Here is an 18,760-nt window from a genome sequence, read left to right on the forward strand (position 1 = left end):
TATGAAATCACCCATTAAATTTTTAACATAAATTATTTGTCTTAAATATTATTATGTTTTATTTGCCATATTGAATTAATTATATAAAAATATATATTCAAATTATTCAAACACAAAGAGAAGAACCTGGCTCCATGTGATTTGTTTTTCTCTAACAAATGCATTTAAGTCTTGGTTAATTGTTTAATAAAGATGACGTGCTTGAAAGAATGAAGAATAACAATTTTGAATAAAATAGCTGAAGCATATGGGGGAAAATATGGGCTTTCAAGCTTTTTATGCACAAAGCATGAAAAAATTGTATCGCTTATCACATTTTTTCACTAACTCAGATTTCAAAATTGATTTTATTATCATATCCGTTAGCAGGAATCGTTGAAATCAAAACATAAAGTTTTCCAACATTTTTCGAATGTCAAAAAATGAACACATTTTTTTTGTTTTCTTTGAACTAAAAAAATCAATGAAAAGTTCATAATTATTCAATGAAAATGCCTAAAATGGTTATTGCACAATATACGACCGTTTGAAATTCTGTTTTATATAGCAAATACATGATACATTATATCATTCTCGTGCAATATTTTTTGCAGATTCCTTGCGGAAATGTGAAGATTTTTAATTACAAAAAAATGATCAAAATCCCATTTGCCTAAAGAAAAAGATAAAAAATTTAGTTTTTCAGTATTTATTATGAAACGAATGATGTGAAAAAATTTTATAAGTGAAAGAAATTGTTTCTTGTTTATTCTGGCTCATATTCAGAATGTTCAGCTCCGTCACTCACTTCCAAAAAATTATCAGAAGTTGCTTCATCTTCAGTCAACATGACAGGAACGTCTTCTTCGTCGTCATCTTCTTCATTGTCTTCCTCCTCTTCTTCAATAAACTCTTCTGGTTTGTATCTGCAAATAGCTTTGACAGTTTCCACAAATGATAGCTCTCTTGTCTTGCTGAAAACAAATGAGGATATGTAATCGTCAATAAATTTTTCTCTAATGCCATTTTTTGGCATTTCCCTGCGAAACTGACTCCAAATGCCTTCAATCATGTTCGTACAAATTTCGCTTTCTGGATCACGAAAGTGATACTTGTGACAAACAGTTTTATGTGTATACCCTATCTCTTCCAGAGAGGCATATGCTTTCCATTCATCGCTATGAATTGTCGTTCCAGGCAAAATATTGGCTTTGATGATAGGTATTAGTGTGTTTTTTTTCCTATTTGGAACACGAACAATGAGAAATTTTCCTTGTTTTCCTTCTAAATTTCTTTGGACTGCTCCAAATAACCAAATTTGCTTTTTTAAACGTCCTTTGTGAAATTTCCTTTTGTGCAAAATCGCCTCGTCTATTTCTACGATAGAATTCAGACCTCCCAGTGGTTCAAATGAATTCACTGCAATTTTGGACATGGAAGCTGCAGCCAAAGAATAATAAAAACCTACAGTATTTCTATGAATTCCAAGAAGAAGAGAGGTTTGTGTGATAGATAATTTAATCCATTTATATAACAAAATGTGCATGATTTTGTTCAATCCCACTTTTTGATTTTCAATGGATAAACCTGAAAGCAGACTAATTGTTCTATCACATCTGAAGCATCTCCATTGTCTTGAGTTAGGATTTCTTTTATATAAACACATTTCTCTTCTGCATTGTCTGCACTCTTTGAACCTTGCATCCAAAACATCCCTTTGAAACCAATCCCATGTATCATCAGTGCTGTGGAACATCTTGTTCAGATGATGTATTTTCATTTCATGATCTTCCATTTTTATTGAAAACAATTGTTATTTTGAAAATGTGTTGATCAAAGAATATGATCATTCCCACAAGACATATTTGTACTTGCTGATTTCAATTTTATTTTTTTTGTGAGTTTCCGCATTGATTGATACGTTTCAAATCGTGTACAGTCTAAACCGGATATAATCACGTCGAATATAATCACATTTGTATATAGTCACATTTTTCCATGCACCAACATTTTTGGCCTATTTTTCATTCATTTTTCATCGCATACAATCACGGGGCTGAAAATATATAATCACATTTTTTATTATTATGGGTGTTTTTTTCAATGAAAAATCGATTTTTTGATCAAAATTTTCAATTTTTCGCTTTTTCAAAAATGTGCTCAAATAAGTTTAAATAATGTGTATTTATGAAAAAAATTAATTTTGCAAGTGAAAAAAGTGTATTTGGATAAAATTTCCAAAAATGAAAATCATGACCCAAAATTAATTATTATAAAAATTAATTTTTGTTTTTTTCTGTGTTAAGCAGCATCGTATATTATCACAATCGGATATAGTCACAAAAAGTTGTGCAAAAACCGATGTGATTATATCCGGTTTAGACTGTATGTGTTTATATTATTTCTCAATGAACATTTTCATGAAATATCCAAGCCGGTCGTATATTGTGCAATTACCCCTAAAATCAAATATTGACACACAAATTTTATCAAAAAAAAGTTATAATTTCATAAAAGATTACGCGTGCATGATTTATTTTCGCTTGGAGGAATAAAATTATTCCACATTAAACTCCTGTTAATTTTCATTCAAAAACAAGTTCCACATAAAAAATATTCATTCATATTTCAATTTCAAGTATTTAATTGTGAATTATAAATTCACAATGTTTGAATTTTTATTGGATTTTTTTTCGGCAGCTGAATAACTAATAAATCTTTTCTTTTTTTCTCGAAAAGAACACGTTTTTAAATACAACAATTACAGCAATGATTTTTATTCTATATGAACATGCTTGTTTTAAGAATAAATTTCGACTGTCACATTTTGACTTCTTGTGATAGAATTAAAAAAATTATTTTGGGATCATCAGATTACGAAGAAATGATTTTTTTACTAATTCGAAATATTTTTGAAAAAATAGCTGATGCTTCCTTTAATAATTTGTATTTCTTTTATAATTTTTCCTGAAATTTGCGCAATCAATTTGGGGGATATTCCTCCAGAATTTTCTCTTTTGAATCAAAATAAAGAAACAGTGAATTTTACAAGCCTTATCAGAAATGGTCCAATAGTTGTGTACTTTTACTCTCATGATTTTGCAAAGACATGCACAAAAGAAGCTAAAGCATTTCAAAAGTGGATGAAATGGTTTAAAAAAATAGACGCGCAGGTTGTAGGAATAAGTTCGGATACACCGGAATCTCACGCAGCATTTGCAGAAGTTAATAAATTAAATTTCACTCTTTTATCCGATCCAACTCGATCTGTTGAGAAATCTTGGAAAGTACCAAAAAGCATCTTTTTTTATAAACCAAGAGTTACATATGTTTTTGATCCATTTGGAAGGCTTACATATTCATATAAAGCTCTTAAAAAACCGAAAAAACACGCTAAAAAAGCATATTTAGCAGCGCGAAAAGCACGAAAAGCAAAACAAACTCAATTAATTGAGAAAGAACCAATTACTCGAAAATTTTCTGATATTGACAACTTTTTAATTTTCCTAATTCATCATCTTGAACTATCATCTCGATGAATAATGATATTTTCCTTTTCATTTCATTTTATTCACATTTTTTGAAATTATTGAAAATCACATTTTTAGTTATGAATTCACTTTGTCAGAAGCGCTTATAAATCCATTTTATCACACACATTAAAAGAAAATAAAAAAAGTCATGAAAAAACGCATTCATCGAATAACTCATCAACTCCATCAAGACATTGTCGATGATCAAGTCGATCCATCTGTCTCTGCCGCTTTATTGAAGGAGATCTGGTATCAGAGTCTGAAAAACGTGAAGGAGAATCTTGTTCAAGATAGCGTAATGTCTGAAGATCTGAAATGATATGATACAACATGTAAATACTCAAGCAAACAAGACAATACATGACTTACTGCAAACCATCAAATTCCCTATCACAGCCATCATAACCGTCTTGCTTCAGAGATTCACAGTTTTGCTGTCTATCCTCTTCTCTGTCATTCCTGCATTGCCTAACACATTCGTCCATTTCGCGCTGAAGTGCTCTGCGATGAGATCTGTCGGTGGTTCTTTAAAATGAATGAACATGAAAATGTGAAAACATAAAATATTTTCATAAAACATTTTTTGATTAATAATTCAGAAAAAATTGACGGTCAACCAGACAAAAAGATTTCATGTAAGCAATTAATAAAAAGATATAATAATCAGCTCATCAAAAAATACCTTGAACCATATCGATCCAATTCGTCCAGCTTGTAATCATAATCATCCTGACAATCATGGACGCAACGCTCATATCTTCCAAGTTCTCTTTTCTTCATAGAATTCATCTTTCTTGAGAGGCGATTCATCAACGATTTCGAAATTTTTTTCTCAACTTCATCAGCATTTGAAACTGAAAAATCTGTTTCCTTTGGCTTATCTCTCTCTTGACGACCCGATAACTCTCTCTTATCGCTGTGAATGTTGCATCATTTTATTCTAAAAACAAGTGCTAATGATGGTAATACCTTCGTTCAATTTTTATTCTCTCAGGAACTGTTTGTCCAGAATTACAGTTTGGTGGCTTGCCTTCTCCAGGTGCTATTCTAATTATTTTAATAGTTTCAGATGAATTACTGATGGTTTGTTCAGTTGATTCTGAATTAGGCATCACTAACGTATACCATAAAGGCTACGAAAAAGAAAAAAAATTCACAACTTGAACAATTCTGTGGGGGAATCTGATCCAAAAATTTTTGTGAGCATTGATTATTAGAAAGACAAGGTCGTGGAGAATTCATCATTGGCGAAGGAAATGGAAAAGGGGGTTGCCCAAATGGACCACAACAAGAGTCTTGACAACCACGGAAAAAATCATCAAACCCGTTCCATTGAGAGTTAATAAATTTAATAAAAATTACAAAAATATATAAATGAAAGTCGATTGTCATTGCAAATTCAGAGAAATAATTCTTTTGATGATTATAAGCGTCAAAGGAAAAGAATCATGGGTAAAAAGGAACTGTAGTCATAAAAACGTAACATACATATTTCAATTACTAACAAAGCAGGAAAAAATATACAATCAATAATATGAATCATAAAATTTGTAATTCACGAAATATTAGTTGTTTGCCCTCAAAAATTTATAATTTATAAACTTAAACAATATAAACTTTATAATGGGATTTTTCGAAATGAAAAGGATAATAACATTAACGGTTCAGTCATCGATATGCTTGCACTTCCAATCAACAATAATACTCAAATTTCAATGTTTTGAGATAAAAAAAAATAATTAACAACTCCAAATAACGAACAAAAAAAGCTCTTCATCAAAGAAAAGAATCATGTTTCCTGCAAATCATGATTTATTTATTATAAAAACGAACATGAAACGTCTTTCCAAACACTTATCATTGGAGATGATTTGATATTTAGACTTGAAATGTTCCATTTTTATTAGAAAAGGAAGCTGTAACGTTTGCGCAACGCTTTGTTTGATTTATTTATTTGTTGCAACGAAAAAATTGAATGATAAAGAGGAGTGAAAAATTTCAAGCATTTTTTCCATTGCAACTTTAACTTGTTGGATCATTTGTGACAGATATGTTCAATAAAGATAAAGGCAATGTGTAAATTTATTTGTTTACTTTTTAAGGTGAATAATTGTGCAATTTAAAATAAATTGAAATGAGTTCATTTCATGAGCTAAATTTAACGCGAAAGAACAGAGAGAAAAAATGTTTAAACCACTAGTTTTCGTTGCTCTTCAAAATAAAGTTTTCCAAAAACCATTACACCAAGAGCAGAAACAGCAAATCCAACAATTTCAGGGAAAAGAAGATAGTAGTTAAACCAATAAAGAGTAATAACAACTGCGGCTGAAAGAAGTGAAACGAAGAATCCGAAGAAATAGCACTTTCCCGACAGTGACGCAGATTTTCGTGATTTTAATCCAACAAATGTTATCTTTTTTGAAATGTCATTAAAAATTATAAGCGTTAAGACTTCAAATTAAAGAATAATTGAGAGCAAACCATGATGAGAAAAATGGCGAACAGTGCAACCATTCCGACTGAATACACCTGAGAAACAATAACAGGTGGAGGTGCTTTATGAACTTCGAACACGTGTTCCAATTCTGGCTTGAATGTGAACGCTTTTTCCATTTCTTTTGTTTGATCTTGATCAATTATCATGTTTTAATGTTTATTAGTGTTAGATTTTTATAATATGAAAAAGACTTATTCAAAAAAATATGTCCAATTAAATTATAGTGAAAACATTGATAGGTCACAGTGATTTTTTATTCTGCCTTAATGATTTCAATACTTCATTCTGTTTCATTCTTTTAGTATTTTTTTTTTTTTTTGGAAAAAATTTTTTTGTGAATATTATTTAAATTTCATTTTTGTTTTTTTTGGATTATTAATTAATGAATTAATTAATCAATTTTTCAATTGTTTATTTCCAACATATGAAATCAAAAAAGAAAAACAACAGAAATGGAAAAAATGAAATCCAAATAAAAACTGATAATTTTTACACTGATTTTGTAAAAACAAATGTTATTATTATTAACAGTGTTTATTCTTCTTCAACAAATCTTTTCAATTGAGACTAATCTTGGTTTTATTAAAGTGTCCCAAAAGTGACACATGTTTGTTTATATGTTTTAATATCCTTATTTAAGAAAAAAGAAAACTTAAGTTTTATCTTCGGAATGGCTTCTCAAGGCTCTGGTGTTGTTTCACGAGGCTCATATAAAAATCATGGAGATTGGGTCACTTCAATTGCAGCAGCAGGTGATCACATTGTTTCAGGATCTCGGGGTTTGTTTAAAGCATACTTTTCTTTTACCAGCAAACTAAAATTACTTATTCATAATATATAATTGTCCACCCTTCATTTCACATCATGTTGAATTTCAAATTTTTTTAAAAATTGCTTTTCAGACAAAACTTTGTGCATGTGGAAAATTAATGAAACCCATCCAGAATCATACATAACACCAAAAAGTGTTTTGACTGGTCACAATCACTTCGTCCAAGATATTTGCCTGTCATCTGATGGCCAATATGCCCTTTCAGCTTCATGGGATAAGACATTGCGCTTGTGGGATCTTTCAGCAAAAAAAACAATCGCCCGTTTCAATGGTCACACAGACGATGTTCTTTCAGTTGCTCTTTCTCGTGGAAACCGCCAAATCATTTCAGCTGGGCGTGATAAAACCATCAAATTGTGGAACATTCATGGCGAATTGAAATACTCCACAGCCGAGTTGCCAGAATGGATTACCTGCGTGAGATTTGGAATGGCCGATGACCTCAACCCAATTGTTTCAGCAGGATACGACAGAATGATTCGTGTGTGGGATAGAACAACATTTGCTCAGAAATATGCATTGACAGGCCACACAGGATACATCAACTCTATTGCCATTTCACCAGATAGCGCTTTCGTTGCATCAGGTGGAAAAGATCAGGTTGTGAATCTTTATGACCTTAACACAGGATCACATTTGTACACATTGCAAGCTGGTGATGTGATCAACTCTATCACTTTCTCTCCAAGCAAATTATGGATTGCTGTTGGAACTGATTCTGCTCTCAAGATTTTCTGCCTCAAGAAGAAACAATGCATCATTGACTTGAAGCTTCAGGCTGCTGATCGCGAAGTTGCAGTTGATGCTGAAGCTGAAACGAAAGAACCAAAAGTTCCAAAATGCTTGTCAACTTCATTCTCAATCGACGGAATGAATTTGTTTGCTTGCTATTCTGATGGCTTCATCAGATCTTGGAACATTCCAGCTACAACTCAATAAAACTTTTCTTCTTAACTTTTAAATTTTATTCATTTCTTGTATAAGTTCCAAAATTTCTTATGAAATATTGGTCTTTTTGTGTGTAGAAGCTGTGGCTTTAGTTTGGATTATGATCATAATATTTTTCGTATTGGATTTTGACAATTTATAAAAGTACCGATTCAAAAAGTGATTTAAATTGCTATTAGAAAATTTATTAAAAAATTGCGTTAAAGAAAAATTCAAGAAGAATTCTTGTTAACTTTTTTTAACACATTTTCAATTTTATGAATCAAAATTCTGTTGATATCCGAGAAAAGACTAACAAAAATCAAAAATAAAAAAATAAAAACATTCACGCAATATATTTTTACATATAAAACGAAAGTTAATAACATTCTAAAACACCAATTGACAGAGAAATATAAAACGGAAATACAAAAAGAACAATACAAAGAAAAAGCAAACATATCCACAATTATCCCAAATCCAATCTCTTCCATTGAAGAATCATCTCTTCATTGGCAATGCTCATTCATATCCCATCCACAATGCTCCACTGTGCGGGAAGATACTTTGGCTTCATGGTGTCGATGAAGTGCTGCCTCCACTTCAACACAAACTGCATCAGCGCTGGATGGTCAGACATGTCAAAGTCCACATGCCAGTGGAGCGTGTGGAGCGAGTCGAGATCAGCAATGGAGGATAAGCGGAAGGCTGGGTGCAGCATGGATGAAGGCGCATTGGATGGAACAGTGTCACTCTTTTCAGAAGTGGGATCAGAAGGAGAAGAAGTGGAAGAAGAGGAGGATGTTGAAGAAGAAGAAGAAGAAGAACTGGATGCAGATTCCTCTTCGTTCGAATCTTTATGTTTCCTGTTGCAATATTCTACGATGGGAACAGGAGGCAGCTCTTCATCAAATCCTTCGTACTTCGCTCCTTCTGGAAGAAGGAACACCCGCCGTATGTCTCTGATGGCAACTGCTTTGTGCGACTTGTGCTTTGTAAACTCTGTCGGCCTCCGCTTGTTGTCAGCTGGACGAGGAAGATGAGATTGCACATCTTTCTCGGACTCTTCTTCTTCTAACTTGGTGTACTCTGCCTCGTTTGCTTTTTCACTCGTATTCTCTTTTTCTTTTTCTTTCTCCTTCCCTTTCTCTTTCAGCAGCCTCACATCTTCTTCCAGAAGCCATTCAACAACATCTTCTCCAACTTCGCGAACGCCGAAAAAGTCGAGAAAATCTCGAAAAGAATTCGTTGATTCAATGAGATTCTTGAGCAGCGGATGAATGTGGAGAAGAGGCGAAGACTGAGGCAAAGAAGAAAGAGCTGATGCCGATATTGGTGCAGATGATGATGATGATGATGATGATGATGATGATGATGATGATGATGATGATGATGATGATGATGATGAGGATGATGATGATGATGATGATGATGAGGATGATGAGGATGATGAGGATGATGAGGATGATGAAGTTGAAAGAGATGATGATAAAACAGGAGATTCACTTTTAGGCGAAGCCACAGAGTTTGATGAAACTTCTGATGAAACAGTTGAATGTTCCGATTGTTTCTCTTCTGATGGATTAGCATCTGGATTGCTTTGAACTGAATGGCATTCAACATCTGTGTTGGTTTCTTTCACATTACTACTACTACTACTTCTATCTGAAGAAGAAGAAGAATTACTTTCAACCTCGCTTCTCCTTCCTTCTTCCTTTTCTCCTTCACAAGCTTCAGCCTCTTCCCCCTCATTCACCATCCCCCACTTCTTCAGATACATCATTGCCAGCGTCACCAGCCCTTCTGCCCTCTCCCTCGGCATTCCTTTGATCTTCCCACTCAGAAATCCCTTCAGAGCTGTTGCCGCCTTCCACACACGACGCAGCGCCTCTCCTTCAGTTCCTCCTGGAATACGCCACGCGATCTCAGGCGACGTCGGAGAGAAAGCCGGGTGTGACAGCTGAGACTCCTCAGAATCTGAATTCTGCAATGCCTCCCCTTTCCTCTCAGCGCCCTTCTTGTTCTTCTCCTCTTTTTCCTTCCTGCGTTTCTCTTCGACGTCAGCAGCGATGGCTTCCTTCAGCTTGTCAGCGTGCACTTCGTACTGCGAGTGGCACTTGTGGCACAGCAGCAGAACATCGTGTGAGACATGTTCTTTGAACGAAGGCGGCAGCCAGCGGATGTACACAGCCGGAAGAACATGGTGACGTGTCAGCCCTTCCACCTCGTCCTCACTGCTGTTCCCTCCCCGCTCATTCGCCTCGTCGCTGCTCAGCTCTTCCTCTGACAAAAGATCATTCATTTGGGCTTCTTTGTCCTGTTCGTTGTCGTTTGTATTTCCTGTTTCGTATTCATCGTATTCTATTTCTCCTTCTCCTTCTTTACACTTCCTCATTTTTCCAGTGTTTCTTTTAGCCTTCGCTTTTTTCGTGCTGTTCTCTGAATCTAACTGACTGGCATCAATTCCAAGATCATATGTCGTAATCTTTGTAAGGTCGATTTCTTTGTCATCCTTTACTTCTTCCTTTGCCAAATTTGCTGTATCTTCTTTGCATTCTTTGGCATTTTTTTCTGATTCTCCTTCTTTTTGTTCATTTTTTACATTACACTCTCCGCATTTTCCTTTCTCTTCTTCTTTCTCCTCTTTCTTTTCATCATCCTTCTTCTGAGGCGGCTCCCATCCGCACACTACACATCTGTCGTGTTTCTTTCCCATTGGATAGTGCTTCATGCTTTTCACAGGCAGATAGCATTCCAGTTCATATGGATCGTCCAGTGAAAGCACCTGAGATGGGCGCGAGTTTATGTCAGCAAGAGAATCAAGCGTCGTCGGTGAAACACAAGTTGCCACGTCATCTGCAAATGAAGGTTGTGATGCTGATGTGGCTGTTGTTGAAGAAGACGATGAAGTTGTGTCTTTCTTTGAAGATTCACCGCTAGGCGTCGAACTTGAATATGCAATGACCTCGGGTGCGATTATAGAATTGGTTATATTTGCATGTGGCCGAAGTTTTTCGCCAAGAGCATAACCCCTTGGATATATACATAATTGTATCAAGCTTTTATCGTGATCCGTTTGTGGATTTACTGATCTCTGAAAAACAGAAAAGAGAATTGACTCTTCATTCATAGCAACTGGCTTTTTCGGTGGTACTTTCTTGAGTATAATTGTGGAGGGATCATTTAAGTCCGTTTGAGTAAATTGATATTCGATTCCTATGTGTCTATCCAAGTACCAATCTGCTTTCTTTCTCGAAATACGAGCAATTGGTATGCCCATTGGATCGAGTAAAAGAATATTGTCGTATTTTGCTCTTGCTAATGCCCACTTTTTTTTTGAATGTTCGTTTTTATCTGTTAGAAATTCATTTTCAAATTGCTGGGGTAATGGTCGAGGTGTTTTATTTAAAACACGAATAATTGAATCTTTTTCTTGATTCAAACTTATCCATTGACAATACTGTATAAGAGGTACAATTTGTTTGAGGTAATGAATGCTTCTTGAGGCTTCCAAAATTGGTTGTGCTTCCTTCCTCTTTTCGCATCTTCCAATTATTGATTGTATTTTTGGAAAAGAAAGTATTTGTAGCAATGGTATCCCTAAACAGAATGTTAATTAATTATAATTTATGATATACTCTTCAACTTTGAGTTAAGCAAACTATTTCCCGATGATTCATATTTTTGTTTAAGAATAACGTCGTTTTCAAAATTGGGGCCAAACCAATGGTCAAATGCTTTTATAATATTTCTTTTATCTGTTGCCTTCAACATTGAATATTTGGAACAAATGTCTGGTTTGAGCTCAACAACACAAAATTTTTAAAAAACTATTTTTGATCTGAGGTCATAAATAAATTTTTGAAAACAATAAATCATTTCGGATTGTTTGATCGAAAATTATAAAAGATAACAGAGATATTTATTATTCAATTTACACATTCAGTTGTCTTCATCAATGAAGAATGATTTCTATGTTAGAATGCAATTCATTTTCAAACAACATTTACACGATGAAAGTGTTTTAATTTCATTTTTCTGAAATAATATGCAATAATAACAAATTACGTTTTTGAAGAGTGCATATTAAAAATTTAGAAGATATTTCAGACAACTTGTTGATCACCATCATCTTCGTCAGTTTTTTCAAGGGAAAACAAAGTGCAATAACTTCTTTTCATGTTTGTGATGAATGCAATTGATAATTTTCTAGAGTGAGGAAGGAGCCCGTGAGGCTCTTAAGTGTTTTTGCATTTAGGATGAAGACAATAAACCTGAAGGAAGAGGTTTTCGCAATATCAACCAAGAAAAAGTTGATTTTTGTTTTTTCTATTTATAAAATCAAAAAGAAATGATAGCAAAATGTTTCATCGTTTTTTAAAAATAGACCGAATAAAATGAAATGCAAAATTTAAACATAAAGCAGCTTTACTCATAATTCATTTCGAAAAAACGAAAGAAAAGAAAAGAAAACGAAACAATAGAAATGTTAAACATAATGGATAGAAATCCACAAGTATCATTCTACCCAATACAATTATAAATCTAATTCAAAATTAAAAAGACACAATATAACCTGAATCACAACTTTATGAAATTGTATAAAATTTTCAAACACACACACAAAAAAAAAGTTCATAACATTTCAGTACACTTTACATAAAGTTCATTACAATCGAGACGACAATACAAAGCATCATTGAGACTTACAATATTAAATAAAATACTCATTAACAAAATATTAAGTCTCAAACGAAGAATATATTTTTTGTTTGAAAACTTCATATCTAGTCGATGCATCTTATAGTTAACAAAAATATACCTTATTTTCAAGCATTAAAAGTTTGGCTATTTCTTCTCTTCTTTCTTGTCTTGGTCGTCTGAAGCTTCTTTCTTTTCCTCGTTGTGTTCTTTATTTATGCCTCTCAACTCATTTATTTCCTTCGTCAGTTTTTCAATGTCTGTCTGTAAAATGCTGGATCCTTCTTCCTTCCATTTTTCTGCCAGTTTGATAATATCTTCCCCATTCTCAGCAAAGTGATTAAGAATTACATCTGCAAATTCAGTCTCTCCTTTCTTTGCTTTCTCAATCTGATCCAAAACAGCAAGCGTGATGTTGTGCTGCCTCACCGGTCTGTTGTATTCTTCGCTTTCTTTGGTTTGCGAATATGTCTCGTATCCTGGCTCGTTGTAGTACGGCTCCTCGACCAAAATCAGCGCTTGGATCGAAATCAGCACCTGAAGCAGAGTTGAATGATCTGCATTCCAGGACTCCCCTTCATCTCCATCCCATGTTCCCAACAGAGAAAGACACACCATTCCGTCTTCATAAAGATTCGGATTGAAGCGGAAAGTCCCGCCGCCTGTTGTAACTATCTCCACATTCGGTGGGCAATTTGGATAATTTTCTGGGAAATTGCTAAAAATTAATAAATAAATAAATAAAAGGGGGAAAAGTTTGTTAAATAAAGTTAATAAGCATTATCAACATGAGAAAAAAGTATTTTCCAATACGTATGCAGACATTCATTCAAAAAGTTTAAAAAAAAAAACGAAAAGAAAAGAAAAGAAAAGAAAAGAAAAGAAAAGAAAAGAAAAGAAAAGAAAAGAATAAAAACATTTATCAGAAATTATTGAAAAAGAGTTAATAAATTACAATTCAAAAAGAAAAATTCATATAATTTTCCACATAAAGGCACACATGTCAAATTCGTACAGTCCTCCTTCGTAAGGCGTATCCTTTGGCCCGCTGATCATTGCTTTCACCAATCTAATCTCTGAAGGATCGAACACAACAAAGACTGAAGAATTCTTGCAGAGCGGAAGAGAAGTTGAAAGCGTTGTTAACTCCTGCATTATTCGCTTCGAGTTCACGTTCATTGATTTCCCTTCAATCCGACCGGCCATTGAATGCCTCTGTTTGAAAAGAGTGGAGTTTTCTGTTGCACTGAATTGGAGCGGCTGCAGACGCGAAATATAGCGCTGATTGAGGCCTTGCTCAAGCTCTGCTGATGAAGATTCGACTGAAAGAAAAGACGGCACCGAGCTGGACGATGCACATTGATCAGCGGTGCTTTCGGTGGAGCTCGACAATGTTGGTTCGCCCAATTCTTTTGATTCGTTCTTCGGGTCTTTCGTTTCTTCTTGCTTCACTTCTTTTTCATCGCTCTTTTTTGTCTGTTCTTCTTTCTTCTGAATCGCATTTTCTCCATGTTTTTTGGTTGTTTCGTCTAACCCATTTTCAATGCGCTTTTTGTCAATTTCCTCAAATAGATTTACAACACGCAATGCAAAATTGTACACTTCGTTTTCGCAATTATCCTCTGTCTCTGTCTTTTTGCTTTCTACGATTTCTTTTCCTTTATCCTCCGTTGTTTCATTCTCTTTTCCTGGTTTATCTTGCTCTTTGATTTCTTTAAACTCCTCTTCTTTTTCAATTTTTTCTTTGTTATCCTTTTCTTCATCCTGTTTCTGTTGTGATGATTCAGATTTAATCGAACTTTCTTGACTAAGATCAGGTGATGATGCTTCTCTCAAAAGAAGAAAAGTTTTTGATGCCTTATATAAATTCTTTAATTGCTTGAACAAGGACTTTCCGTTTGGTTGAATTGAAATAAACAGAAGACGGAACAAAATTTCATTTGCATTTAATTTTCTTATAATGTCAATGCATGCTAAGTAAAGAGGCAAAGATTTTGCAATTGACAGAAACGAATCATTCACAATAACATCTTCAATAATTTGTAAAAATGAAGAAGAAGTTATAACTTCTGCCAATCGAGGAAAATCTGAAACTGGTACTGTTTGAAACACGTTCAGCAACTTTTGTAATGCTTCGTAACGTGTATTATTTAATTTTTGTTCTTTTTCTTCTTGTTGATCAATTGCGCTCCAATCATGACTAATACTGAAATCGTCTGATCCATATCCAACACCTGGTCCGTCAAAAAAAAAAAATATTATCATTATTTGAGTGAATCTAGATTTTTGCAAACCTTTTTTCCAAACGCCGCATCCTTCTGTTTTTGTATCATTTTCATTATTTTCAATGATTTCTGTTGTTTTTTCATCTATGAATGCTGGCTTAATTTCTTCTTCCAACAATTTGGTCATTTCAAGAATTGCATTACTTTGAGACATTCTTTATAAAACAAGAATGGTTTGTTAACGAGATGAAAATATTTCACTATATATGTTTTGATCAGAACTTGGTTTCTTCAGTTGTCAAATCAAAATCTTCCAAAAAAGAGGAAGAAAAGAAGAAAGAAAATCTTCGAACATTAATTGAGTCGAAGACAATTAAAAAATGCATGAGAATGAGATCTCTTATCATTCAAATGAAAATTAAATTTTCTTCAAAATACAAAAACTGTGAATAGGAAAAAAGGCTAACTTTTTTGTACTCGATTGACAAATAAATGTCAAAAAGATTTTGGGGATTACGATGTGATTAATTATTTTAGTAATAATATTAACGTAAAGTTTCAAACTTAAATATAAAAATTACACTTTCAAAGTGGAGCTAAAGCACCTCATGCTTCTCATGAACAATACATAAATTAATATTAGAAATGATACTGTTTTCAAAGATTTATTGATTGTAAGTGAAAATTCACAATGCCATTCATAATAAATCTCAGAGGAGGACGAAAAGGAAAACAAATTTTTCAAAGAAAGTGATGACTACCAATTGTAAGTGTTGATGTTGAAAGCAATTTCAAATATTTCCTCTTGGTATGAAGTTGATAGTTATAAATACTTGGAAGCCCTAATGATAAAGAATCGAAACGAAATATAATTTTGTTGAATATTAATTCAAAATGAGAGAAAATACAATTCACATTTTAAAATATCATATCGAAAATGAAAATGATTGATAAAAGAAACTTTAAAAGACAAACAAAAACAAGTAATCGGAAGGAGAATATGTACAATAAAAGGTCCACTCACGCATGCATTAAATCTGTTTGGTAATGTTACTCCAATTTCTCTAGTTGGAACCAAATATTGCATCGCCTTTTACAAATCATTATTAATGAAACTCGTTTGAAATTTTAGAATATTAAAAAAATGCAAACATAAATCCCTGAAAATGCTTCTCCAACAAAGCTTGTAATTGTAAGTATGTGAAATGAAGAGTATCTAAGTTTTATCAGCCATGCTGGAAGATTATCAAAAAGAATTTCCAAAACGGAAAAGCCATTGTTGAGGATTTCAGATAAGCTCCAACTCAGTAAAAGCATTGGAGTCCACCATCCAATACAATAATCCGCAGAAATTGAAGTTATAACTGGACAAACGAGTGTTTTTGAGAGCATTTGCATTAAAACATATTTCCATCGTTCATCAATAACTCCAAATGCTGCAAAAACCATTTTCGTCCACATAACCATATGACCAATAAAACACCACTTAAACGCTGGCTTCCAATTATCTCTTAAATTTTGATTTGTTTTCCATAAGTGTAATGTTAAAATAAAAACAATGATCCTGAACATTAAGCGCAAAAAATAATTTTCAAAAATTTTGAAAATCATAAATTGTACGTTACCATATCATTAAAAGGCAATAATAATAAATTCCAAAGAATGACTGTTTTATGGTAATATCTTTTTTACTTTTCATGAACTGATTGTGAAGCAGATAAAGGGAATAGATTATCCCAAATAATCATGAAAGATCAGTTATGCATAAAAAAAATTTTTTTGTCAAACATTTTCGTTTTTTGATTTCATTTCATTGAAAGAAATTAGTTAATTCTTTATATGTATATATGTGTGTCAATGCATAAATTTTTTCAAAATACTAAATATTTCATAAATATTTTTTCATAATAATAATTTTTTCTCCTTTTTTTTTTTTTCTTTCTTTCTTATCGAGCGATGGCGCAAACATTTTTTTTTTTTTTGTTTGTCTTGAATGAATCAAGAATAAAGAGAAAAACCTTTTTTTCAAATGTACTATTTCAATCTTTATGAAGAAAAAATGAATATATTTTTTTATCAGAAAAATTATCTCAATTGTTTTTTTGAAACAATTTGTTGTTTTTTTTTTTCATAAACTGATTTATGTTTATTCTCATTTCACTTGTGAGATTATTGTCGAAATCAAAAACAACACATGTTATCATACAAATTTCTTTGTTGTTTATTTTCCGTATTCTTTTTCATCCACAAATATCTAAAGTTTCCTCACATTTTGTGAAAGAAACAGCGTCAATGTTTAAACAGTGAAACTCAGCTGTCATAGTATTTGGTGCAATTACGAATGTTATTATTATTGTTTTCTCCTGTCTTTTTTTATGTTCTATTTTTTTGACTTATTATGCATTTGTCCAAATGAAGAAAAAACAGAATGATATGCAATTAATATTTCAAAATAAACAATTTTGTATTTGAAGAAATATATAGGTAATTATTTTCGAAATGGCTAATTTTTTTTGAAAAGTTTCTTTTGTTTAATTTTCAAATGAAATAAAAATATCATATTTCGATTTCATTTCTGTTTCAACTTTCCAAATTTCACAATCATGAAATCAAAAACTTGATAATGTTTATTTTTCTATTTTAGTGAAGTTTTGTGAGTGGGAACAGAAATTTGATCAAAATATGTAATTTATATTCTATTTGAAATTTTAACAAAAGGAACTTTTCAAAACTATTTAGACAAATCATTTATTTTTTCAGCGAATACATAATATTTTTGTATTCAGTTATATGGGGGGAAATATTTCACTTCAGGCATTTTCATTTAAAAATTATGCACTTTTCATTGACTTTTTGAGATAAAAAAATTCAATATAAATGTGTTCATTTTTTGAAATACGCTTGAAGTTACAAAACATTTTGTAATAACATCAATGAAGTTTGTTTATGGATATGATAATTCATTTTATTTTGAAATCTGATCATGCAAAAATTTGTTATGAGTGAAACAATTTTTCTATGCCTCGTGCAAAAAAAGCTTGAAAGTCTATATTTTCCCCCATATGCATTGGAAATATAACAGACTCGTTATTTCCTTTCAAATTGTTTTCATTTGAACGTTTATTGTCATCGAAAGACTGAGAAAATGCGTTTATGTGTGTGATTTTTTTTAAAATCATAACTATTTTCGGAGTGTCGATTCTTCAAATATTTTATTTCTTTAAAGAGAAATTATTCGAAAAAAAGAAAAATTCGTTGAAATTGTTAAAAAAGACAATGCTTCAAATAATATTCATGTTAAAATAATCTTTGAATGGAGTAATAACTTTTTCGCTATCATTTATCAGTATTTAAAGTGAATTCTCAAACTGAAATTTTTAACAAAAAAAATATGATCGTGAAAATAATCACCCATGTTTTGCACAAAAACATAATATTGATTTTTAATCAATCACAACAAAAAACTTTTCATCAAAAATTATGTCGGAAAGAATTAGAAATCAAAAAGAATTACCCATGTGAAAGCTTCTTGTAAAAAAATTTCATCAGTGACTTTTATTTGTTAGAAATAAATTTTAAAAAACTTGTGAACATCGAGTTCAAAGCATTGAAATTATTCACTTCATCATCATCTGAACAAAAGGAAAGATAGCTTTGCACATTTTGATTATCATCATAGACTGCGAATATAGTTTTCAAATTTTTCTGATATATAGTTAAATGGTATTTTTTTTACTCGAAAAAATATAACACAAAAAAGAATCGCAAATATATTCGTGAATTATTGCTTATAGCTAATTGAATAACAACTTGAAATTTTCAGAAATCCATTATTTATAATGGACTTTATCATTGAAAAGTGTATTTTGGAATACGAGTTGTTAATGCATTAATCAAAAGTGAAAATAATTCCTTTTGAACTTTTCTTTTTTTGATTGATTCATTTCAAATATTCTTCTTAATGGAAATAATTTGTTTTTTTGAAACAAAAAATTTCATGACAAATAACATAATTTTGTAAGTTGAAAATTTATTATTATTATGAAATTTAAAAATTCTCATTTTG

At 32.1% G+C, this 18,760-nt stretch overlaps 7 protein-coding genes across 7 annotated transcripts; 1 reads left to right on the forward strand and 6 right to left on the reverse strand.

Annotated features, from left to right (window-relative positions):
* Nucleotides 1-745: 745 nt before the first annotated feature.
* On the reverse strand, nucleotides 746-1,414 carry MONOS_1116 (putative Uncharacterized transposase-like protein; the record flags this gene model as incomplete). The annotated part of the gene is made up of 1 exon (XM_067863666.1): nucleotides 746-1,414. One exon carries the CDS (start codon nucleotides 1,412-1,414, stop codon nucleotides 746-748), a length of 669 nt encoding a protein of 222 aa, XP_067735867.1.
* Nucleotides 1,415-3,527: 2,113 nt separating this feature from the next.
* Nucleotides 3,528-4,624, reverse strand: MONOS_1115 (uncharacterized protein; the record flags this gene model as incomplete). Its single annotated transcript, XM_067863655.1, has 4 exons — nucleotides 3,528-3,822; nucleotides 3,889-4,037; nucleotides 4,195-4,428; nucleotides 4,482-4,624. The coding sequence occupies 4 exons, from the start codon at nucleotides 4,622-4,624 to the stop codon at nucleotides 3,659-3,661; spliced, it is 690 nt and encodes a 229-aa protein (XP_067735868.1). The 3' UTR covers nucleotides 3,528-3,658.
* An 812-nt stretch (nucleotides 4,625-5,436) lies between these two features.
* Nucleotides 5,437-6,155, reverse strand: MONOS_1114 (uncharacterized protein; the record flags this gene model as incomplete). Its single annotated transcript, XM_067863647.1, has 3 exons — nucleotides 5,437-5,605; nucleotides 5,707-5,925; nucleotides 5,994-6,155. The coding sequence occupies 3 exons, from the start codon at nucleotides 6,153-6,155 to the stop codon at nucleotides 5,603-5,605; spliced, it is 384 nt and encodes a 127-aa protein (XP_067735869.1). The 3' UTR covers nucleotides 5,437-5,602.
* A 487-nt stretch (nucleotides 6,156-6,642) lies between these two features.
* MONOS_1113 (putative Guanine nucleotide-binding protein subunit beta-like protein A) lies at nucleotides 6,643-8,112 on the forward strand. Its single transcript, XM_067863636.1, has 2 exons — nucleotides 6,643-6,788; nucleotides 6,912-8,112. Exons 1-2 carry the CDS (start codon nucleotides 6,680-6,682, stop codon nucleotides 7,778-7,780), a joined length of 978 nt encoding a protein of 325 aa, XP_067735870.1. The 5' UTR covers nucleotides 6,643-6,679; the 3' UTR covers nucleotides 7,781-8,112.
* Nucleotides 7,969-11,611, reverse strand: MONOS_1112 (uncharacterized protein). Its single transcript, XM_067863625.1, has 2 exons — nucleotides 11,431-11,611; nucleotides 7,969-11,368 (listed from the first exon to the last, which is right to left on the reverse strand). The coding sequence occupies exons 1-2, from the start codon at nucleotides 11,540-11,542 to the stop codon at nucleotides 8,295-8,297; spliced, it is 3,186 nt and encodes a 1,061-aa protein (XP_067735871.1). The 5' UTR covers nucleotides 11,543-11,611; the 3' UTR covers nucleotides 7,969-8,294.
* A 444-nt stretch (nucleotides 11,612-12,055) lies between these two features.
* MONOS_1111 (putative ubiquitin-conjugating enzyme E2) lies at nucleotides 12,056-14,926 on the reverse strand. The gene is made up of 3 exons (XM_067863616.1): nucleotides 14,764-14,926; nucleotides 13,470-14,703; nucleotides 12,056-13,187 (listed from the first exon to the last, which is right to left on the reverse strand). The coding sequence occupies exons 1-3, from the start codon at nucleotides 14,906-14,908 to the stop codon at nucleotides 12,617-12,619; spliced, it is 1,950 nt and encodes a 649-aa protein (XP_067735872.1). The 5' UTR covers nucleotides 14,909-14,926; the 3' UTR covers nucleotides 12,056-12,616.
* Nucleotides 14,927-15,147: 221 nt separating this feature from the next.
* MONOS_1110 (putative Protein tyrosine phosphatase-like protein, PTPLA) lies at nucleotides 15,148-16,438 on the reverse strand. The gene is made up of 4 exons (XM_067863605.1): nucleotides 16,320-16,438; nucleotides 15,847-16,258; nucleotides 15,670-15,784; nucleotides 15,148-15,536 (listed from the first exon to the last, which is right to left on the reverse strand). The coding sequence occupies exons 1-4, from the start codon at nucleotides 16,391-16,393 to the stop codon at nucleotides 15,436-15,438; spliced, it is 702 nt and encodes a 233-aa protein (XP_067735873.1). The 5' UTR covers nucleotides 16,394-16,438; the 3' UTR covers nucleotides 15,148-15,435.
* Between the last annotated feature and the right edge of the window lie 2,322 nt (nucleotides 16,439-18,760).

Source organism: Monocercomonoides exilis (genome assembly GCF_001643675.1).
Source record: "Monocercomonoides exilis strain PA203 chromosome Unknown scaffold2-2631571, whole genome shotgun sequence".
In the NCBI taxonomy this organism is placed as follows: Eukaryota; Preaxostyla; order Oxymonadida; family Polymastigidae; genus Monocercomonoides; species Monocercomonoides exilis.

Excerpts from the sequence above, each read along its gene's own strand:
- MONOS_1113 (XM_067863636.1), top strand. The coding sequence starts at position 6,680 with ATGGCTTCTCAAGGCTCTGGTGTTGTTTCACGAGGCTCATATAAAAAT. Across the intron at positions 6,789-6,911 it reads CATTGTTTCAGGATCTCGGG|ACAAAACTTTGTGCATGTGG; the intron begins GTTTGTTTAAAG and ends ATTGCTTTTCAG.
- MONOS_1110 (XM_067863605.1), bottom strand. The coding sequence starts at position 16,393 with ATGAAAAGTAAAAAAGATATTACCATAAAACAGTCATTCTTTGGAATT. Across the intron at positions 16,259-16,319 it reads TATTGCCTTTTAATGATATG|GATCATTGTTTTTATTTTAA; the intron begins GTAACGTACAAT and ends CTTAATGTTCAG. Across the intron at positions 15,537-15,669 it reads CCTTCCGATTACTTGTTTTT|GGCTTCCAAGTATTTATAAC; the intron begins GTTTGTCTTTTA and ends CTTTATCATTAG.
- MONOS_1112 (XM_067863625.1), bottom strand. The coding sequence starts at position 11,542 with ATGTTGAAGGCAACAGATAAAAGAAATATTATAAAAGCATTTGACCAT. Across the intron at positions 11,369-11,430 it reads ATATGAATCATCGGGAAATA|GGATACCATTGCTACAAATA; the intron begins GTTTGCTTAACT and ends CATTCTGTTTAG.
- MONOS_1111 (XM_067863616.1), bottom strand. The coding sequence starts at position 14,908 with ATGTCTCAAAGTAATGCAATTCTTGAAATGACCAAATTGTTGGAAGAA. Across the intron at positions 14,704-14,763 it reads ATGCGGCGTTTGGAAAAAAG|GTGTTGGATATGGATCAGAC; the intron begins GTTTGCAAAAAT and ends TTGACGGACCAG. Across the intron at positions 13,188-13,469 it reads GGACTGTACGAATTTGACAT|CAATTTCCCAGAAAATTATC; the intron begins GTGTGCCTTTAT and ends ATTAATTTTTAG.